Raw genomic sequence first — 21,661 nt, 5'->3', positions numbered from 1 at the left:
TTTCCGTTCTTTCCAACTTCATCTATGGATCTATGGATTCACTGACAGCACAATCAAAATTCCAGCAAGTTATTTTGTGGGTATCAATGAACTGATTCTAAAATGTATATAAACAGGGAAAAGACCTAGAACAGCCAACACAATATTGAAGGAGAAGATCAAAGTTGGAGAACCAACACTGTCCAACTTCAAGACTTACTATAAAGCTAGAGTAATCAAGACACTGTGGTGTCAGTGAAAAAACAGAATAGGAGCAATGAAACAGAGAGCCCAGAAATAGATCCACATAAATACAGTTAATTGACAAAGGAGCAAATACAATACAATGAAGCAAAGACAGTCTTTGCAACAAATGCTTTTGGAACAACTGTACATCCACATGCAAAAAAATGAATCTAGACACAGACCTTATAACTTACACAAAAATTAAAATGGATCACAGATCTAAATGCAAAACCAAAAACTATAAAACTCACATAAGATAACTAACATAGGAGAAAACCTAGATAACCTTGGGGTTGGCAATGACTTTTTAGGTACAACACCAAAGGCACAATCCATGAAGAGAAATAACTGATGAACTAGACTTCATGAAAATTAAAAATTTCTGCTCTGCAAAAGACACTGTCAGAATAAAAAGACAAACCACAGTATGGGAGAAAATATTTACAAAAGACATATCTGAAAAAGGACTGTTATGCAAAATATACAAAGAACTCTATTTATTTATTTATTTATTTATTTATTTATTTATTTATTTATTTATTTATTTCACTGGCTGTGTTGGATCTTTTTTGCTGTGTGTCGGCTTTCTTTTTTAGTTGCGGTGAGTGGGGGCTACTCTTCATTGTGGTACACGGGCTCCTCATTGCCGTGGCTTCTCTTGTTGCGGAGCACCGGCTCTAGGCACGTGGGCTTTAGTCATTGCAGCACATGGGCTCAATAGTTGTGGCTCAAGGGCTCTCAAGAGCAGGCTCAGTAGTTATGGCACATGGGCTTAGTTGCTCCGCGGCATGTGGGATCTTCCTGGAGCAGGGCTCAAACCCGTGTCTGCTGCATTGGCAGGCAGATTCTTAACCACTGCGCCACCAGGGAAGCCCACAAAGAACTCTTAAAACCCAACAAAATGAAAGCAAACAACACAATTTAAAAATAGGCCAAAGACCAGTTAACAGACACTTCATCAGGGAAGCTATATAGATGGGAAACAAGCATATAAAAAGATGCTCCAGGACTTTCTGGGTGGCGCAGTGGTTAAGAATCCACCTGCCACTGCAGGTGACGTGGGTTTGATCCCAGGTCTGGGAAGATCCCACATGCCACAGAGCAACTAAGCCCATGCTCCACAACAACTGAGCCTGCGCACTAGAGCTCCTGTGCCACAACTACTGAGCCCACGTGCCACAACTACTGAAGCCTGTGTGCTCTAGGGCCTGCGTGCCACAACTACTGAGCCCGTGTGCTGCAACTACTAAAGCCCATGCTCCTAGAGCCCACGCTACACAACAAGAGAAGCCACTGCAATGATAAGTCCATGTATCACAATGTAGAGTAGCCCCCACTCACCACAACTAGAGAAAGCCCATGCGCAGCAATGAAGACCCAACACAGCCACCCCACCCCCAATAAAAGATGCTCCATGTTATGTGTCACCAGTGAAATGCAAATTAAAACAAGATACCACCACATATCTATTAGAATGGCCAAAATCAGGAACAATGGCAACCCCAAATGTTGTCGAAGGCATGGAGCAACAGAAACTTTCATTCGTTGCTGGTGGGAATAGTACAGCCACTTTGGAAGACAGTTTGACAGTTTCTTACAAAGCTAAACACACTCTTAGCATGATCAATGAATTAATCATGCTCCTTGGTATTTTTGTGTATGTCTACACAAAAACCTACACGCAGATGTTTACAGCAGCTTTATTCATAACTGCTAAAATGTGGAAGCAACCAAGGTGTCTTTAGTAGATGAATGAATAAACTGTTACATTCAGACAACGGAATATTATTCAGCACTAAAAAGACATGAGCTATCAAGCCATGAAAAGATATGGAAGAACCTTAAATGCATGTTACTAAGTAACAGAAGCCAATATGCAAAGACTACCTACTGTTCGATGTTCTGGAAAAGGCAAAACTATAGAGACAGTAAAAAGATCAGTGGTTGCCAGGGGTAAGGAGGAGGATGCACAGGTAGAGCACAGAGGATTTTTAGGACAGTGAAACTACTCTGTATGGTACTATATCAATAGATATATGTGATTATACATTTGTCCAAACCCACAGAATGTACAACACCAAGAGTGAACCATGATGTAAATCATGGACTCTGGGTGTCTATGCAGGTTTATCAGTTCTAACAAATATACCACTCTGGTAGGGGATGTTGATAATGGAGGAAGCTCTGCACATGTAGAGGGAGGAGCTATGTGGGAAATCTCTACAACTTACACTCAATTCTGCTGTGACCCTAAAACTGCTCTTAAAAATAAAGTCTATTAAAAAACAACAAAAAATGAAACTATCAAATCAGTTTCTGAAGCCAAAATAAAATCAAATGGGCAATAGCTTCCCTGGTGGCGCAGTCTGCCAATGCAGGGGACACGGGTTTGATCCCCGGGCCGGGAAGATCCCACATGCTACAGAACAACTAAGCCCTTGTGCCACAACTATTAAGCTTGTGCACTAGAGCCCAAGAGCCACAACTATTGAGCCCACGTGCCACAACTACTAAAGCCCACTCTCCTGGAGCCCATGCTCTGCAACAAGAGAACCTGCTGCAATAATAAGCCCATGCGCCGCAAAGAAGAGTAGCCCCTGCTCACCACAGCTAGAGAAAGTCCGCATGCAACAAAGAGCCAATGCAGCCAATAAATAAATAAATAAATAAATAAATAAATAAATAAATAAATAAATAAATAAAATTTTTAAAAATTAAATGGGTAAAACATTTCACCATTATCATGCGCATCTTATGGGTTACTATTACAATTTTTTTTCTTGAACAAAAGATTCTAATCAGTAACAGCAAAAATTCTTCATAGAAAAATTCATGGATTACAAAATGTTAAAAACATCTCTCATGCAGTTTTATTCTAAAAAATTCCATTTGCATTTAAAAAAAAAAAGGTTTCCTAAGACACAAATGTTGCAAAGGGAGTCATTTAAAAAATATCAAAATAAGAGCAATTACTGTAATTGACTCTTTCTTATGTCCACACAAATATTTTGGCAGACATTTTCTAGTATTTTTTAATCCTCAACTATTCACTGGAATAGATAACAACATCACCTACTGCAGTTCACCAAAAAAGGGGGGCTATCCTAAGCTGAACTCCAATTTTAAGTCAACTTCAAGATTCTGTGACTTCAGAGCAGGAATCTAGGAGAAAATATAATTTACAAATGAAATCATTCATTCAGACACATTTACCACCTTCTCAATAAAGTCTTAATTCTGCATAGCAAGCAATGAGCTAAGTGCTGAGGATATTAAGTGAAGTCTCAGGAAAGCTAAGCTTAAAAACGGAAAACATGACATTCTAATAATTATTTCAGAATGAGGTATAGTTTAAAGTTGTTTTGTGTTCCCTCTCTTAATCTTGAATTCAACAAAATTAAAATTTGAGGAATGTCATTAAAGTCCCTTTTCTCTAATCAATTTACCATCGAAATATTCTGCCCATCTCAAGACTGAATCTCTTCTCTGGGAGAAGCACGTGGATAGATTTCATTGACACAGGAAAGGTTTTAATCAACAGGCTAGAAACACAGGCCTTAAGTTCTATATACTGAAGGTGGAAGTAACGTCTCTGAATTCAAATATACTGCCATGTAGAAATGAAGCAAGGCAAAAAGAAAGCACTTAAGCTCTAGATGTTTACCCTTCTGACATTTCACTGAATCAGTAAAAAAAAATGAACATCCCTTTCTAAGGATCTTTGGAAAGTCAAAGATAGATTTTGATTTGTTTCTTTGTGAAAACACAGGATTAGACATTTAGTGGAAAACCACATAAAAACTAAAAATGTGGACTAGAAAGTGATTAATATTTTAACATAAACATATTCTAATTGACATGATCAAATAATCAAGAGGACCTACTCAAGGCTTTATATACACTTTATGAAGTTGTATAAATATTATGAAAATATCATAAACCAAAATATTTTTAGCGCTCTTCTTTTGGATTTCCATTAGAGCTTTGGCACATTCTTCTGAACAACTGTTCATCTGATAAACATTGACTCATCACTTCATTTATGCTATAACTCCTTACTGATAAATGTTTGCCATCTGAGGGTAGATAAATGACTCTCTGAAAAAAAATCATCCCAAGTCATCTGGGGTAACTTAGGTGATTAGGTTAATACAATTATTATGTGATTTAAAAAAACAAAATGTTAGAACCTTAAATGCATGTTGCTAAAATCAAAGAAGCCAGTCTGAAAAGGCTGCATAGCAGAATCCCAACTATATGACATTTGGGAAAGGCAAAAGTAGAGAGACAGTGGAAAGATCAGTGGTGACCAGAGGAAGGGGAGGAGGTATGAACAGGTGAAACACAGGGGATATTTTAGGGCAGTGAAACTATTCCCTATGATACTGTAACAGTAATTACGTGACATTATGCATTCAAAAAAATTTTTTTTAAACTGTAAAACACAGAGTGAACCCTAGTGTAAACTATGAATTTTATTTAATATTGGTTCATCAACACGGGTTCATCAGTTGTAACAAATGTACCACACTGATGCAAGATGTTAATAAAGGGGAAACTAGGGACTAGGGGAGTATACGAGAATTCTCTACTTTCTACTCAATTTCTCTACAAACTAAGGGAGCTCTAACAAAGTCTATTACAGGCATACCTTGTTTTATTGTGCTTTGCTTTATCTCACTTTGCAGATATTGTGCTTTTTATAACCCTGCACTGAGCAAGTCTTTCAGAACCATTTTTTCCAATAGCATTTGCTCACTTCCTGTCTCTGAGTCAGATTTTGGTAATTCTCTCAATAGTTCAAACTTTTTCATTATTTTATTTGTTATGGTCTTTAATGTCACTACTGCAATTGTTTCAGGGTGCCAGAAACTGCAACCATATAAGACAGCAAACTTAACTGATAAATGCTATGAGTGTTTTGACTGCTCCACTGACCGGCTGTTCCCCCATCTCTCTCCCTCTCCTCAGGCCTCCCTATTCCTTAAGACACAACAATATTGAAATTAGGCCAGTTAATAACCCTACAATGGTTTCTAAGTGCTTAAGTAAAAGGAACAGTCCAAAATCTCTCACTTTAAATCAAAAGCTAGATAGAATTAAGGTTAGTGAAGGCTAGCTTTGAGCCTATCTTGGCTTTCAAGACAGGCTCAAAGCTAGCCTTCTTGCACTAAAGAGTTAGCCAAGTTGTGAATGCAAAGGAGAAGTTCCCAAAGGAAATTAATAAAAGTGCTACTCCAATGAACTGAATGATAAAGAAAGCAAAATAGCCCTATTGCCAACATGGAGAAAGTTTTAGTGATCTGGATAGAAGACCAAAGCAGGCCAAAATATTCCATTAATCCAAATCCTAAACCAGAACAAGGCCCTGACTCTCTTCAATTCTATGAAGGCTGAGAGAGGTAAGGAAGCTGCAGAAGAAAAGTTTAAAGCTAACACAGGTTGGCTCATGAGGTTTAAGGAAAGAAGCCATCTCTATAAAAGTACAAGGTGAAGCAGCAAGTGCTAATGTAGAAGTTGCAGCAAGATATCCAGAAGATCTAGCTAAGATCATTAATGAAAATGACTACACTAAAGAACAGATTTTCAATGTATTGATAGAAAAAAAATAGCCTTATATTGGAAGAAGCAGCTATCAAGGACGTTCACAACTAGACAGGAGAGGTCAGTGCGGGGCTGACTCTCGTCAGGAGCTAATGCAGATGGTGATCTGAAGTTAAAACCAATGCTCATTTACCATTCTGAAAATCCTAGGGCCCTTGCGCTCTATAAAAGGAACAACAAAGCCTGGATGACAGCACATCTGTTTACAACATGGTTAGCCCACTGTTGAAACCTACTGCTCAGAAAAGAAGAATCCTTTCAAAATATTACTGCTCACTGACAATGCACCTGGTCACCCAAAAGCTCTGATGGAGATGCACAATGGGACTCACAGTGTTTTCATGATGCCAACACAACATTCATTCTGCAATCCATGGATGAAGGAGCAATTTCAACCTTTAAAGTCTTATTAAGAAATACACTGTGTAAGGCTATAGCTGCCACAGACTGATTCCTCTGACAGATCTGGGCAAAGTAAATTGAAAATCTTCTGGAAAGGAGTCACCATTGTAGATGCCATTAAGAACATTCACAATTCATGGGAAGAGGTCAAAATATCAACATTAACAGGAGTTTGGAAGAAGGTGATCCCGACCCCCATGGAAGATTTCAGTGGAGGAAGTAACTGCAGAGGTGGTGGAAATACCAAGAGAACTAGAATTAGAAGTGGAATCTGAAGATGTGACTGAGTTGTTGCAATTTCATGATGAAATTTGAACAGATGAGGAGTTGCTTCTTACAGATGAGCAAAGAAACTGGTTTCTTGAGATGGGATCTCCTCCTGGTGAAGATGCTGTGAAGACTGTTGACATGACAACAAAGGATGTAGACTACGACATAAACTTAGTTAATAAAGCAGAGGCAGGGTTTGAAAGGACTGACTCCAGTTTTGAAAGAAATTCTAATGTAGGTAAAATGCTGTCAAACAGCATTGCATGCTACAGAGAAATCATCGGTGAAAGGAAGAGTTAACTGATGTGGCAAATTTCACTGTCTTATTTTAAGAAATTGGCACTGCCACCCCAACCTGCAGCAACCACCACCCTGATAATTCAGCAGGCATCATCACTGAGGCAAGCCCCTCTACCAGCAAAAAAGTCATGACTTGCTGGAAGCTCAGATGGTTAGCATTTTTTAGCAATTAAGTATTCTTTAATTAAGGTATGTACTTTTTTTTATGGATAATGCTAAGAGACTATAGTATAGTGCATACATAATTTTTATATGCACTAGGAAACCAAGAAATTCATGTGACTTGCTTCACTGCAATGTTCACTTTATTATGGTGATCTAGAACAAAATCCACAATATCTCTGAGGTATGCCTGTACTTTAAAATGAAATATTATGAACAAATTTGAGTGCTTCAAATGATCTACAGAGTAAAGCTTTGAAAGTAACATCAAAGCAAACTACCAACTGTAATACCTGTATCTTTCTACTCGATGTGTTTGAAAGTTGAGATATAGTTCCTAATATAAACCCTCTATCTTAGGAATTCCTGGCAGTCCAGTGGCTAGGACTCGGTGCTCTCACTGCCGGGGGGCCAGGTTCTTACTTCCCCTAGTTGGGGAAGTAAGATACCACAAGCAGCACGGTGCAGCCAAAAACTAAATAGATAAACAAACCCTCTATCTCCATCAGGTTGCTAACTCCCCATTTTGTACCACTGACCACTCTGCTCTCTTTCAGTCTGAAATAAGACTCTCCTTTTCACCTGCCCATTTCTTAACAGTCCTGAAAGATCAGCTCAAATCTCACACTCCCTCCATGAAACTTTCTGGACTATTCAGTCCTCTAGGGAACTCTCACTTCTCTGCACTAACAATATAGCATAATATTTAACATTTTTATAGGTTACACTTCTTTTTTCTTTAGTTTTTACTCCATTTTTCTAACATTTCAAGATGGCCCCAGTAAGCTCTTCCTGTTGTCTAGTTAATAACACATTCTGGTTGAAGGTGTTTTCTCTTTTTTTGGCACACGGGCTTAGTTGCTCCACGGCATGTGGGATCTTCCTGGAGCTGGGATCGAACCCGTGACCTCTGCATTATCAGGTGGATTCTTAACCACTGCGCCACCTAGGAAGCCCAATATTTAACATTTTATTACACATCTCTTTTATTGTTTCAAAATTATCTTATATAATCTTATATCTCCAAATTAGATTTTAAATTGCTCAAGGGAAAAAACATGAATTAGAGTTTGTCCAAATCCTGCAAATGCTGGTAACAGAACAGATATAGGAACTCAAACGCCCAAAAGGCCTAGCTCAGTGTCGAATATGCAATATGTACTGAGAAGGTAGTAAATGTGTTGTAGCTTTACTGGAATATCTAAATTATGAAATATTCTGTAGCCATTGAGAATAACAACACAGCTATATATTCACTGACATGTAAAGATGATCGTAAGACTGATAACAAAAAGTTTATAATAGTTGTAGAATGACTAAATTTCTGGACTTATATATTTATTTTAGGTATATGCCCAAAAATATCAAGAACTGTATACTGAAAGTATAATGTAATAGTTATAACTGGAGAGTGGGAATTATATTTATGAAACCAAAAAATACGCAATTAACATCTCTGCTTTCAAAAAAAGTTTAAAAGGAAATAATATTGATGATATAATGTCAAGTTTAAAGATATGTTATAAAAATGTAAACAGAATATAATCCCAATTAATAAAAATGAAAGAATACAGGGAGGGTGGGAGGGAGGCTCAAGAGGGAGAGGATATAGGGATGTATGTATAAATACAGCTGATTCATTTTGTGGTACAGCAGAAACTAGTATAACAGTGTAAAGCAATTATACTCCAATAAAGATCTGAAAAAAAAAAATGAAAGAATATATGTCAAATTGATAACCTAATCTATAGCTGATGTTTGCGCAATCCTGTTTTGGCTATTTAATTTCGAATTTTCTACTATAAGAAAGCATTATCTGTACATCAAAAATAAACACTATTCCTAAAACGTGATTTGGAGACATACTTAACTTCCTCTAAGGAAAAGAAGGCAGAAGGAAGGGAGAGAAGGGGGTGGGGAGGAAGGGAACATTTATAAAAGGTGAATGAATAAAATCAGAAGAGTCAAAGGCAATGCCCATCCTTCAGCACCTGTATTCCAGCATCTGTATTCCACGAGGCACTAAAAGAATCTGGGAATGGAATTAACACCTGCTTTTATATCAAGTACAGGGAAAAGTCTACACCCAGGGACAATATTAACTTATAAACCTTTCCATGATTACACTCACAACAGAATCTGACAATTCAGTATCACCAGAGCACCCCCACCTCCACTCCACACTGCTCCCCCAAAAAGTTATCCCCAAATCTTCAGTACAGAATTATTTTTGGTATAACTCTGCTTAGAGCCTATCCTCTCATTTTTTTTTAACCCATGTGAAAATTTGGATTTACTTATTCTACTATATGCATATTATTTTTACAGGATTTTATATTGTTTACCATTGTTGAATGGGTACCTGTCTCTGAACAAGAAAATTCCCTTAATGACTTCAAATTGGGCAAGCAAAACTTATTCCATTCTGGAAGCTGTCAGAGTTACTGTATAAATAGGTATGGACAAAAGAAGGAAATGCCCAGCCAACAATACTAACAAAGAATAGCAAAATAAAGTCTGAATTCCCTGGCGTGACATTCAGATCCATCACAATTGGTCCATATCATTCCTATTTAGCTGTTCTTTCATTCCCAACCATGAATTCTCTGAACATCAAAGTTTCCTCTGTTAGAACATACCCCTCCCTCTTTCCAACAATGATAACCAACGTGTTACCATTGGCACCTAAACAAGTGTGGAGTCAAATCCAAGTTTGCCAGCATAGCCTTTGGGCAAGTCACAACTTCTCTGAGGCTCAACTTCCTCAGCTTGTAAAATGAGAAATACAAAAAAAATCTACCTTGTGAGTTAATGTGAAGATTAGAAATAATGCATAGAAAGCCCCCAGCACAGTGTTGGGCAGAGTAGGCATGCAATATAACGCTATTATCTCCTAGTTCTGTGCCTTTCCTTATCTAGAATGTTACTGTGTCCCCCTCTGCACTTGGGAAGTCCTCATCAGTCAGGTCTCAGGGATTCATACCACTTCATCATATATAAAGCCCTCCTTGACTCCCTTATGTAACTGGTGGCTCCCTTTTCTGAGCTAGATAAGTACTTTGTTCTTCTCTCCACTGTAGTTTTTATAACATCAGATTATATCTGTTATCTGTTATGGGCTGAATATTTGTGTTTCCCCCAAATTTCTATGTTGAGATCCTAAACCCCAATGTGATAATATTAGAAGATGGGCCCTTTGGGAAGAGATCAGGTCACGAGAGTGGAGTCCTTATGAATGGGGTTAGTGCTCTGATAAAACAGACCCCAGAGATCTCTCTCACCCCCTTCCACCATGTGAGGACAGAATGAACCAGGAAGCAGGCTCTCACCAAATCACAGATTCTGCTGCTGTCTTGATCTTGGACTCACAGCCTCCAGAACTGTGAAAAATAAAATTCTGTTGTTTATAACACACCCAGTCGATGATATTTTGTTACAGCTGCCTAAACTAAGACATTATTTTTTTCCTTGAGAGATCACTGGAAGTTCCTCAAAGACTGGTGATAATGTAACTCACTGTATCACTTAACACCAGGCCTGGGGCACAGAGAAGGCACTCAAATGTTTTTCAGTAAACCAACTAAAAAAGAATCTACCAAAACTGCTGTAGCACCCAAGGGAGAGGAGTGACAAAGGCAAATGCTAAAGAGAGGTGAGGTGGGATGAAAACAGGAAAGAAGCTGTCACGTTTGGCAATTATGAGGCCATAAGTAAACTTGGCAAGATCAATTTTTATAAAGTAGCGGGACTGAGCATGAAATGGGAGTTAGCAGGTGAAAACAATGCCTTTAAGTTGAGCAATTAAGGAAAGAAAAGTAAGTTTAAGGTGCAGCAGAATTAAGGGAACATTCCTTCATAGCAAGATGAACCAAGAGAGGAAGGATGAGTATTTAAGAAGGAATAAAATTATCAAGATTCTGGACAGTAATCAGGACAAGTTAGCCAGGGTGCAGTGAGTGGGAGACAGGGGAGAAGGGACTGCCACAATCAGCTACAGGTGAGGAGGCTGAGCCTGAAATGCAGCTTAAGTTTTGAGATAAAAGTAGTCCAGGAAAACCAAGTTAATACTTTTTTATAATGGACTAGACAATCTCTAAAGACTTTTCCAGTTCAAAAGATCCAGTTAAGTAATTTTCTAATACCAATTAAAAACTTCTAAAATCCATCCATTGCTTTCCATTTCTTTTTAAAATTTATTTATTTATTTATTTTTGGCTGCATCAGGTCTTAGTTGCAGCCCACAGGCTCCAGAGCACGCGGGCACTCTAGTTGAGCTCAGTAGCTGTGGCCGGCGGGCTTAGTTGCCCCACGACATGTGGGATCTTAGTTGCCTGACCAAGGATCGAACCCAAGTCCCCTGCATTGGAAGGCAGATTCTTTACCACTGTACCACCAGGAAAGTCCCCACTGCTTTCCTTTTCTACCACCACTGCCCTAGCAATCAGTATTGTATACACTTAAATAAGTATTCTCAGCTCTGCTCCCTAGACCTTTCTGTACCTCATTACTTGGATTAATGTTCCCATGCCACTGGTTTACATATTTTGGATATATGGATATGGATACGAATATGTAGATAGATACACAGATATATACGTACAGGCGTATACATATACACTATAACATTTGTTTAGAAACTGGATTTGCTCCAAAGCAACTAATAAGTTAAGGAGCAAGTTGAGCATAACACAAATTTCACATTTGCTTCTGTGCAACTGCAAGAAACATCAGGGGAGCAGAGAAAACACAACCCAGCCACACAGAAATACAGAACGCACACACCACAAACTTCTGGCAGGTAGCTCAGTTCACTGCATGTGGTATGAGCCGCACCCATCCATATCTGGTGTTATACTTTCAATCCAATTTCAGATAACCCTTCTTCCACCACTTCACAAGTTGCAACCCTTTTGACACCCACTTCTATAAGCAAACTTCAGGCCTTTTACAAGGTAAAGTGTCATATTTATTGCAGTACCTTTATATTTCTTAATCAATTAACATATAAAATTGTGCTGGTCTTTATTAGGTTTCGGTCTTCTCACATGTCACCGACAAAGTTTTTGAGTGTTATGCCCCTAAACTCCATTTTTCCATATGCCTGTGGGTTTTAATCATGTGATTTTTGCATACCATGTTGAGTTGCATGAACTTATATATTGAGTTAGAGCGCACACACACATATAATTACTGCAGCTCTAATCACCAATTTCCCACCAAAATCAAAGGGAATAGAGGAGGTAAAAAAAAAATCTCTGAGCATCCTTCACAATTATCTGAAGGTCCAAGTACCTATAAGATGCTCTGAATGATCCAAACACTTTTCTTGAATGTTTCAGGAAACACAATATAGGAGAGAAAATAAACAGCTGTTTAGCAGTAGGGTCCTTTTCCAATGAAGCAATGTTTAAATATTTTAATATCAAATAACACAAACATATCAGTCCCTAAAGACAGAAAGTATACTGGCAGTTGTCAGGGGCTGAAGGGAGGGCAGAATGGAGAGTTACTGTTTAATAGATATGTAGTTTCAGTTTTACAAGATGAAAAGAGTTACGGGGATGGATAGTGATTTCTGCACAATAATGTGAATGTATTTAATACCATTGAATGTACACTTAAAAATGGTTAAGATCTTATGTATGGGTATTTAACCACAACTTAAAAAAAAATCCATTCCTATTTTTGAAGAATAACACCATAAAAAATTCATAATGACTAAATATACACACAAACCTGTACAGTATGGTTCCATTTTTTACATAGAAAGAGAATTAAAACCAAATATTAATATGTATAAGATAACAGGTGATAGGTTTCTCTTTTTTTGTATTTACACAAGGGAACTACAATGAATACATTACTTTTTTAACACATTATTTTCACCAGCAGGAAAAAAAAATTAAGATTATACAATTTGATTTGGGTCAGCTTTTGCTTGCATTACAGAATATCAAGAAGTTTTGTCAAGAATTTGAGACCAAAAGTAACTTCTCTATTTCCGCTAAAATACTTTCTACTCATATTCCTCAAGTGCCATCTTCTGAATGTTTATTTTGTTCCTCACAACTCAGATTTCCATTCTTTTTAAATACTACTAAAAATATTCTGCAAGGAATGCCAAAAGTTATAGAAAATCATTTTATACTTTATATGACCTCAAAATTTCTCAAATAAATAAAATTAAGTACTTCACTTATATGCCCATAGATAAGCTGAATATTAAAAGGTATCTTTTAAAGTTAACTTTAAACATGTTATCACAAAACATGTTTCATCTGTTTCAAACTGTATTTTCTTATTTTTATTTATCTTATTCAGTCTCTTACAGTTTATAAAAAGAGCCTGCAAACAAAATTTTAGCTGTCACAGAATTGTAATCTACAACGCAAATTCTCTCCTGTCTGTTCATTTCAGCAAAACTCATAAAATACTCACTTTCAGAATACAACAGCCCCTTTTCTTTAAATTCAACTTATAAAGCAAATGAAACTATTATTGAAAACCACACTGTCACCCACAAAAATCTGGTTAAGGAAATTTCTAAAGACTATCACAGAATAAATGTTTATTAGCCAATTCACATGCTGTTTTGAACTCATTGGAGCTGTTTTTACCCTTTAAGTATACAATTTTGCTGCTTTTAGAAATTAAATTTTCTTGCAATTTCATTCAGACATGGTGCCTAGTATACTTTTAAGCAACCTAAGGAGAATGTAATAAATAGCTGAGGCTCAATTCTAACACCAGTTATGTACACAGCTATAAACAAAAAAGCATAAGACTTACACCAAAAGTTGCCTCAGCAATAAGCAAATATGTTAAGAATCAATTGGCTAGCTAAGAACACCAACAGGTCTAATATGTGAGAGTAGTGAACAAAAGGAAAAAAGTTTTCACTTGAGAATATTCTGCTAAGATGGACAAAACCTGTTTTAAGAGTTTGAACTATTAAATATATTTACAAATACACACTTTCCCTTAAAGAACATAAAAAAGAAAAATGAGTAAAAATACAGTTCAAATAACACATTAAGTGTTAGAGGTTTTTTCTGTAGCTAGGCTTCTACAAGAAGCAAGGCAGACACAACGTTTTGTACTAAATGTATGACATTACATAAATGTTTAAGATACTTTGAATTTCCAAGTCTCTCTAGTTGTCTTTGTTAAAATATCTATAAAGTTCTTAACTAAAGGGAAAAAATAAGAATGCTTAACATCCCAGTAAGACATTTCCACTAGACATCAACAACCAGTTATCAATGTAATGTATACAATAACTATAATTTACCATTTGGTCATTCTTAGAACATTCTCAGAAACATTATCTCACAGGATTATTATATGAATTAAATAAAATAATCAGTATTAATTCCATTTCACAGATCAGTAAACCAGTACTGGGCATTTAAGTCAGTTCTCGAACTTCAGTATGTACAAGAATCACTCAAGAACATGTTAAAGTGAAGTCTCAAGCAACTCCTCCCCACCCCCAGACTGAGTTGAATCCCAGAAATTTTCATTTTAAATAAATAACACAGGTGATGTTGGTACAGGTTGTCCCCTCCAGCTAGCCACATCCTTTAGGACCCTGATTTAAGTAATATACGACTTAAGCTGTTAATGGCCTAAAACTTCATCTTTACCCTGAATCAAAGTTCCTAAATGTTTAGACGGTAGAGCTTTGCAGATCTCCATGAAAGATATGTAAAATTTTAAACGAGCTGAAAATATTACATTCAGTTAAATTAAGTACCTGTTATACTCAATTCCAGTAAAAACAAGTGATAGTAGAGGTCTAAGTTTTAAGAAACTTAAAACTGAAGCGATTCTACCACTTCATTTTCCTCTGTGAAATGTTAAAAAGAAGAAAACTCAGAGAATTTCAAAATCTAATATTTTCCAATAATTTTAAACTTCTAAGACATTATATCAGCATTACTATTAAACTGCATAATTATTTTCTGGCATATATCCCAGGTGCTGAAAACCAGCGCAGAAATAATAAAGAGCATAAATAAGGCCACTAGCCTGACAAAGATTTTAAAGAGAATTGTAAAGCCACTATTTACATATTTCCTCTCAAATTTTTCCAATAAAGTCCCACTTCATCTGCCTTTTATAACAGGGTTATTTTCAAATTCTATAGTAACTTACTAGCATCTTATAAAATAATCTTTGTAATTTCTTAAACTAGGTATATAGCATGTAAAATACACTGAAATATAGTAAGATGGTTATCATGCACCAGGCTTTGAAGACAGACTATCTCTGCTTCTTACCACATATATGGCCTCAGGCAAAGTAACTTACCCTTTCTGCCCCATTTTCCCAAAGGGCTGTAGAGGGAATTAAATGCACCAATATATGTAAGGTGCTTAAATCAGTGCCTGGCACTTAATAAACACACCATAAATATCATCTACTTTAATTACATAACTGTTATTTTTATGGAAAAAGTCCTTTCAGCTTAGAAAACTCATTACAAATCCTGATAATATTAAAATTTCAATTTACTTTGTCAGTGAGCTCAAACATTTAGGAAAGCTGGTACTAAAATCTTATTAAGGAACATCAGTGTTTATGTTATATCTACCCTATTCACAAGTCCAATTTTCTCCAACTCTGAGTCACTATTAGTTCTTCTCCTGACTCATCACACAGAAAGGTAGACAGTCTGGAATATAATGGGCATACCAAAAGGTATTTCTTAATCTATCTGGATTTATAAGATTTACTAAGTGGAACTTGTCCTATATAATGGTCAATAAATATGCTGAATAATTAAGACTTAAATTGTGTTCACTTAAAAGTGTTTCTATATATCAAATGTTCCTTCAAACTATGTAGTAAGTGATATAACCCCATCTTGACTGAAAAACAACATATCACTTAAATAAAATCAAAGATCCACATGTTCTGACTGCTAGCCAAAAGTAGGTTTATATTTTGCTCATGACCTGGTGTTCAAAATTTTGCCAAGCAAACTACAGACTACAGGGTCTGAAGCAATCTCTGAGCCTACAAATCTGACCTTAATTTCTATTCAATTCCATACTTTCACAGTTTTCCCCATGTAGATGTTCAAATTATTTAAGATGACCCTGATAAAAAGTTATTGGGGAAATAAACTAATAATGCAAGATAGATTAATTCTTAAAAACTCCCCTTTCCCTAGACACACATGTACACAAAAAACCAAAAAATTCTAAAATACTGCTCTACCACTTATTCATTTTCCATGTAATCTTGAGTCATTTAAACTCTCTAAGCCTCCATTTTCTCCTCTGGAAATGGGGATAAAAACACTACCATATGGGATTGCTGTGAGCATTAATTAAGACAACACATAAAACACTTTAGCCAACCACTATGAAAGCAGTTAAGTTTCAATAAATGTTAACTTTTATATTTAAATCCAAACTTTAGTGTCACATGACAGACCTCTATCTATTGAAAGATTGTATGTTCTATGAAAACCATCTCTGTTAACCCATTCACGCACACCTACCCAACGGTAATAACTTCACAAGCACTCTGAAAACGTGGGTATAACTGTCGAGGAAGTTATATCCCCCTCCTCTTGAGTTAGGTACCCTGCTCAGGAAACAGCCTGTACTTAACACTGTACTACTTAACCAGTTCCCTTTATTACTTGAAAGCCCCTTGTGGGCAAGGCCTGTGTCCTACTCATTTCTGTATCCCGGGACTGCAACCCAATAGTTCAAACCCTGACTCACAAGGGGAGCTTATCACAATATTAATCCCTGGGATCCATCCCAAACCCATTAAGTCTAAGGGGGTCAGGGAGGGAGAAGACAAGTAATCAGCAAGGGGGAAGCATTTTTTTAATATCCTCACATGGTATTAACATGCTGTCACAGTTAAGAACCACTGCACTCTGACATTTAAAATACTATACAAACAGGTATGTATACATGTGTGTGAATATATGTATAAATATATAGGTAAAGAAATATACGTCTCAGCTCAAGACCCTCAACCTCAACAGCTACTCTTAGCCCCATCATCTCTTTCCTTTAAACAGACAACACTTTTAATAAACAATTAGTGACATGTTGCTTTAAGGTGGCTTTTAAACTGTTAACTCAGTACAGTACTTAAGTTTCTTCATGTAATTATGCCTTAGCCTTCTTCCTAGATTACAGTCTTGCTCCCTGAAAATATACACTGCCTTATTCTTCTTGTTTTCTCCACAGGGCTTATGATAGTGCCTTCAAAACAGACATGTAATAAACATGTGGCTGATCTAATAAATGCATACAAAAATTATCAGCAGGAAGTATGTCACATCCAAATTATCCAATTTGGGCTATTACTCAAAAACATAGAAAAAGTAAAAATTTCAAAAAAAGTTTAAAAAAAAAAGCTTTGACTGGTAAATAAGAACAACTAAAGTTTATCTCATTAATGATCTGTATCTTTACATTTACTACAGCCATCACACGCAGTAACCCATCACCATCCACCACTTCAAGACTGAGCTGCTTCCTTACTAAAACTATTTTCCAGTTGCTTGTGGTATCTTTAGCTGCTGTCAGGTTCTTTGGTAACAATTTTACAATAATCTGTAATTAGTAAAATAAGTTAATGAAAGTCACAACAAATGTGTCACACAGATGCTTAATAAATACTTCTTGAAAAAACAATGTTTATCAACCACTAAAACAGACTTTGCATACAAGTTACATGCTAATCTACTAATATAAACTTGGTTGGGAATACTGTCTGAAAATAAGTCTTATTCAACACTATATATAATACAAGCCTACATTTGAATATTGACAGATTGATGATTTTCTACTTTTATAATATTTTCATACCTGAAAATGCTGTAAAATATTATATGACTTTTCAAAATAGGCAGGCTAAGGTGTATTACACAAGAAACTCCACAGCAACTGGCATTCACAATGTTGAAACTACTAAGAGAAATGAATGGCACGCAATTCTCAAAAAAACGATTTAAAGGTATGAAAATGATTCACCTTTGAAGTTTTGTGTCATGTTTTACAACTATTAACATAATCTGAAAGACTTAAGTTATTTTTAAAAAACTGAAAATATGGGGAGGAGGCACTCAAGAAATATGCCTGCTAATTAGATACTGTGGTAAAACATTACCATGTTTTGTTGCGTCCTACAGCATGAAACAGAGCCATAGATACCACACACAAAAAAAGCAGTACTCAATTCCCTATTCAATAAAAAAGGTTCAAATTCCACAGACAAAAAATGGTAACCCTGGGTTGTTTGTTTTTAAGGAAGATTAAATTTAGGAGTTGCCAACACCCAAACGAAAAACATTCCCAAGTATTAGACTCAACTGAAGAGGAGAGTCATCTACATTCTCAGCACTATATTCCCTTACCCAAAACAGGAATATTAACAAAGCATGTTTCTTAGGATCTCACAAGATACAGCATACTTATTTCCCCCAGTAAACATTACCCTTGTTAAAAGAACAAAAACAAAAAGGTACTTGAGAAATAACAATTTAGGACAAGCAGCCAGACAAAAAATGAAGTTTAACATTGCCAAGATATTTCCCAACGTAAGACCCCTGTCAAGTGAACAATGAGGAAAAGATTAGAAATGACAAATTCTTTTATTTGGACCATCAGCTACTTTTAAAAATAAAAGTTGAGGAATGTAGCTCTTCCAAAGCCTTGTCTTCAGTTTCCCCTTAATCTTCATATTTTTAACTTAAAAAAAAAACCCTAGAAATTTGATTACCACTCTTATGAATTCCTTTTAAAGCCATTTAATGAATAACAGATCTTTTGTGCAAGTAGCAAACCACAGAGGTCAGTTTTGCTGGCTGATAAAAATCTCTCTGAAACACTCATAAAAATATACCCTTCAAAGACAAATCCTGATTTTCCAGGTATGGAAATCATATTAAGTCTTAAAAATTTGGGTATATTTGATATACAACCTAACTTATTGCAAATGCTTTTCCTTGACCGACAATTAAAGTTGATGAATTCTTACTATTTATCTACTGTGTGTCAAAGCTGAATAAATTAGAAGGCCAGGAGGGAAAAAAGGTAAAACCTAGAGCCAATTAGAAAAAGATGCAACTACTTCGGGTGAAACAAGGCTGCTCAACACTTCCCAAAACCTGTGAGTTACTATTAAAGTAACCAAAAACTTGTTTAGGATTGTTTTGTTTTGTTGAGGGTAGAGAGAGGAGGGTATAACCCCAAGTAAAAATGTTTCACCAGGCACACTAATGGGAAGATGCTGCTGCGGCTGCCACTTGCGGAAATGTTTCTGAGACTGCTCAAAAATACCAAAAACAAAAAACAAAACACACAAAACCCCTCAAAACAGAAAATCCCCAACCCTACCACAAACGTTTTCCAGAACACAGAAAGCCAAATACTTAAATACAAGGAGAGAGCATCTTAGTAAAAAGAAGTGGGAGTTGCTACAGCGTTCCTATTGTCTAGAATACCACTCAGGAAAAATTTGTTTTGGGTGGGTGGGTGTGTTGGGGGGCACTGTTGTGTGAATGTGTTGGGGAGCAATAGTGTGTGTGTGTGTGTGTGTGTGTGTTGGGGAGCACTATTTCCAAAAGCTGGTTTCTATATGAAATAGTGCATATGCTCAGTCGGATATACTTATCTTGGGTTCACTGAAAGACAAAGCTGTGTGGGATACTGCTAAGGCCACGTTTTCTTTACAGGTGCTATTAAACACTGTTAAGAGGGAAGAAGAGATAAACTATCTGATAACTTGAGATGGACACGTAGGAACCTAAATAGAGCACGTCGTCATCACCATTAATCAATTTTTCTAACTGATCAAGCACAAACAAACAAGTCTAGATGGGCAAGTTCTCGAGCCCCGAGTTGTCTTCCCACTACTGAAAAGAAGGATCTGGGTTTGAGAGCTTAGCCCGGAAACCTGAAAAGCACGTGTCCGACTGTGGGCTTGGGGAACTTCCCAACTAGCGTTTGTTGAAAGTAAAACTCCACCACCCCCTGCCTGCCGGACTCAGTGAAAGGCTAAGAAGTGCAGGCTCGAGTGGGAAAGCGCTGGGCCCTGGAGAGAAGTCACCAGGAGGCGGCAGCCCTCCAGGGTCCGGCCCCGGCCCCCGCCCGGCTCACCTCTGCGGCGGGGATGTTGACCACGCCGGTGGAGCGCCGCTTCTCCCGCAGCTTCCTCTTCTCGATCTGCCCCTTGCCTTTCCTGGCGCTGGGGCCCGAGCTCTTGCCCTTCTCGGGGGCGCCGTCCCGCTCCTCCTCGCCGCCCCTGGCGGGCGCTGCCCCCGAAGCGGCGGCGGCGGCGGCGGCGGCGGGGGGCTCCTCCTCCGGCCGCCGCGGGCCGGGGGCGGCGCGGCCGAGCGGCGCGGGGCCCACGGCGCAGTTCACGCCCCCGGGGCCGGGGGCGGCAGGTGCGGCGGCGCCGCCCGGGAGGTTGTTGTTGAGCTCGTTGGCCGCCGCGGCAGCGGAGGTGCCCAGCGCCCCCGGCGGGAGCTTTCCGGCCGCGTCGCCCGTGCCCCCGCCGGGGGCGGCCGGGCCCGGGGGGTTCTGCTTGGCGCGCATCTTCTCGCGCTTCGCCTTCCACTCCTCCAGGAAGTCTGTGGTGCTGCCGCCGCCGCCGCCGCCGGTCCGGTAGCCACCGGTCGCCATATTCCCAGCGGGGCCGGCCGGGCTCTCACCTCAGGCCGCCCGCCCCGGCTCCGGCCGCCGCCGCCGCTTCGTTCCCGCCGCCCGGAGGAGGCGAGGGAACGACCCCCCGGGCGCGGGGGTGGCCGCGGCTCCCCCAGGGGCCGGCGGGTCTGCGGGGAAACACAAAAGGGGGCGGAGAAGGGAAGCGTGAGGTCCCCGCCCGGCCCGAGGGTCTGCCCCGTGGCCGCGCCCCTCGGAGGCCCCCAGAGCGCGCGCCCACTCGGCCCCGCAGGCGAGGAGCCGCCGCGTCCCCACCCTGCAGAGTGTCTCCGACGCACCTACACGGCGGGCCCGGACGATCACCGCCCCTCTAGGGGAGGAGAGAGGCACGGTCCCCACCCCCGGCCCGCCCGCCTGCCCCATCCCCGCCGGGGTCCGCGCCTGCGGCGGCCGGGGGACCCGGGCCAGACCCGCCACCTGTCGGCCCGTCGCGTCTCCGACCCTCGCTCCGGCCCAGGGTGCCCGCCACCGACACCTTCGTTCCCCGCGCCAGGCGCGGAGCCCCCTAACCGACTCGCGGAGGAGGCGGGACGCGTCCCGACCCCTCCGTCCAGCCGAGTCCGGGGGGGGACGGGTGCGCGTGTGGAGCGCGGACCCCCCGGGCGGCCCCTTACCTGGGAGGAGCTGGGGGGGGGGCGAGGAGCGGGGCTGGGAGCCGGCGCCCAGGTGAGCCGAAGCGACCGCACGGAGGGAGCCGCCGCCAACTCGCCGTCCGCAGCCCGCGGCTCTCCGGGGCTGGGAGGGAGGGATGAGGGAGGGGAGGAGGGGAAGGAGGCGAGCCGAGCGGCGCCGAAGCGCGGGCGGAAGGGACCGAGACGGCGCGCGAGGGGCGCGGCGCGCGGTGGGGGGGGCTGTGCCCGTCGACGCCCCGCCCCCGGCGCTCAGGTGCGCGGCGCCGCGTCCCGCCCGGCGCTGCCGCCTGCCCCGCGCCCGCCCCTGCGACCGCACATTCCTGGGCGCGCAGCCCCGCGGCGTCCGGCCTCCGGGTGCCTCGGACT

General features: G+C 39.9%; 1 protein-coding gene across 1 annotated transcript in view; it reads right to left on the bottom strand.

The window, feature by feature from the left end:
• PAWR (pro-apoptotic WT1 regulator) overlaps positions 1 to 20,773 on the bottom strand; it is a 95,787-nt gene extending 75,014 nt beyond the window's left edge. Inside the window, exon 1 of the mRNA XM_057743281.1 lies at positions 20,100 to 20,773. Coding sequence (XP_057599264.1) covers positions 20,100 to 20,624 — 525 coding nt within the window. The 5' untranslated portion in view covers positions 20,625 to 20,773. The remainder of the gene's footprint in view (positions 1 to 20,099) is intronic.
• Between the last annotated feature and the right edge of the window lie 888 nt (positions 20,774 to 21,661).

Source organism: Hippopotamus amphibius, chromosome 7 (genome assembly GCF_030028045.1).
Source record: "Hippopotamus amphibius kiboko isolate mHipAmp2 chromosome 7, mHipAmp2.hap2, whole genome shotgun sequence".
Lineage (NCBI taxonomy): Eukaryota > Metazoa > Chordata > Mammalia > Artiodactyla > Hippopotamidae > Hippopotamus > Hippopotamus amphibius.
The sequence above is the reverse complement of the archived record's forward strand: the minus strand, read 5'-3'. Positions and strand labels throughout refer to the sequence as shown.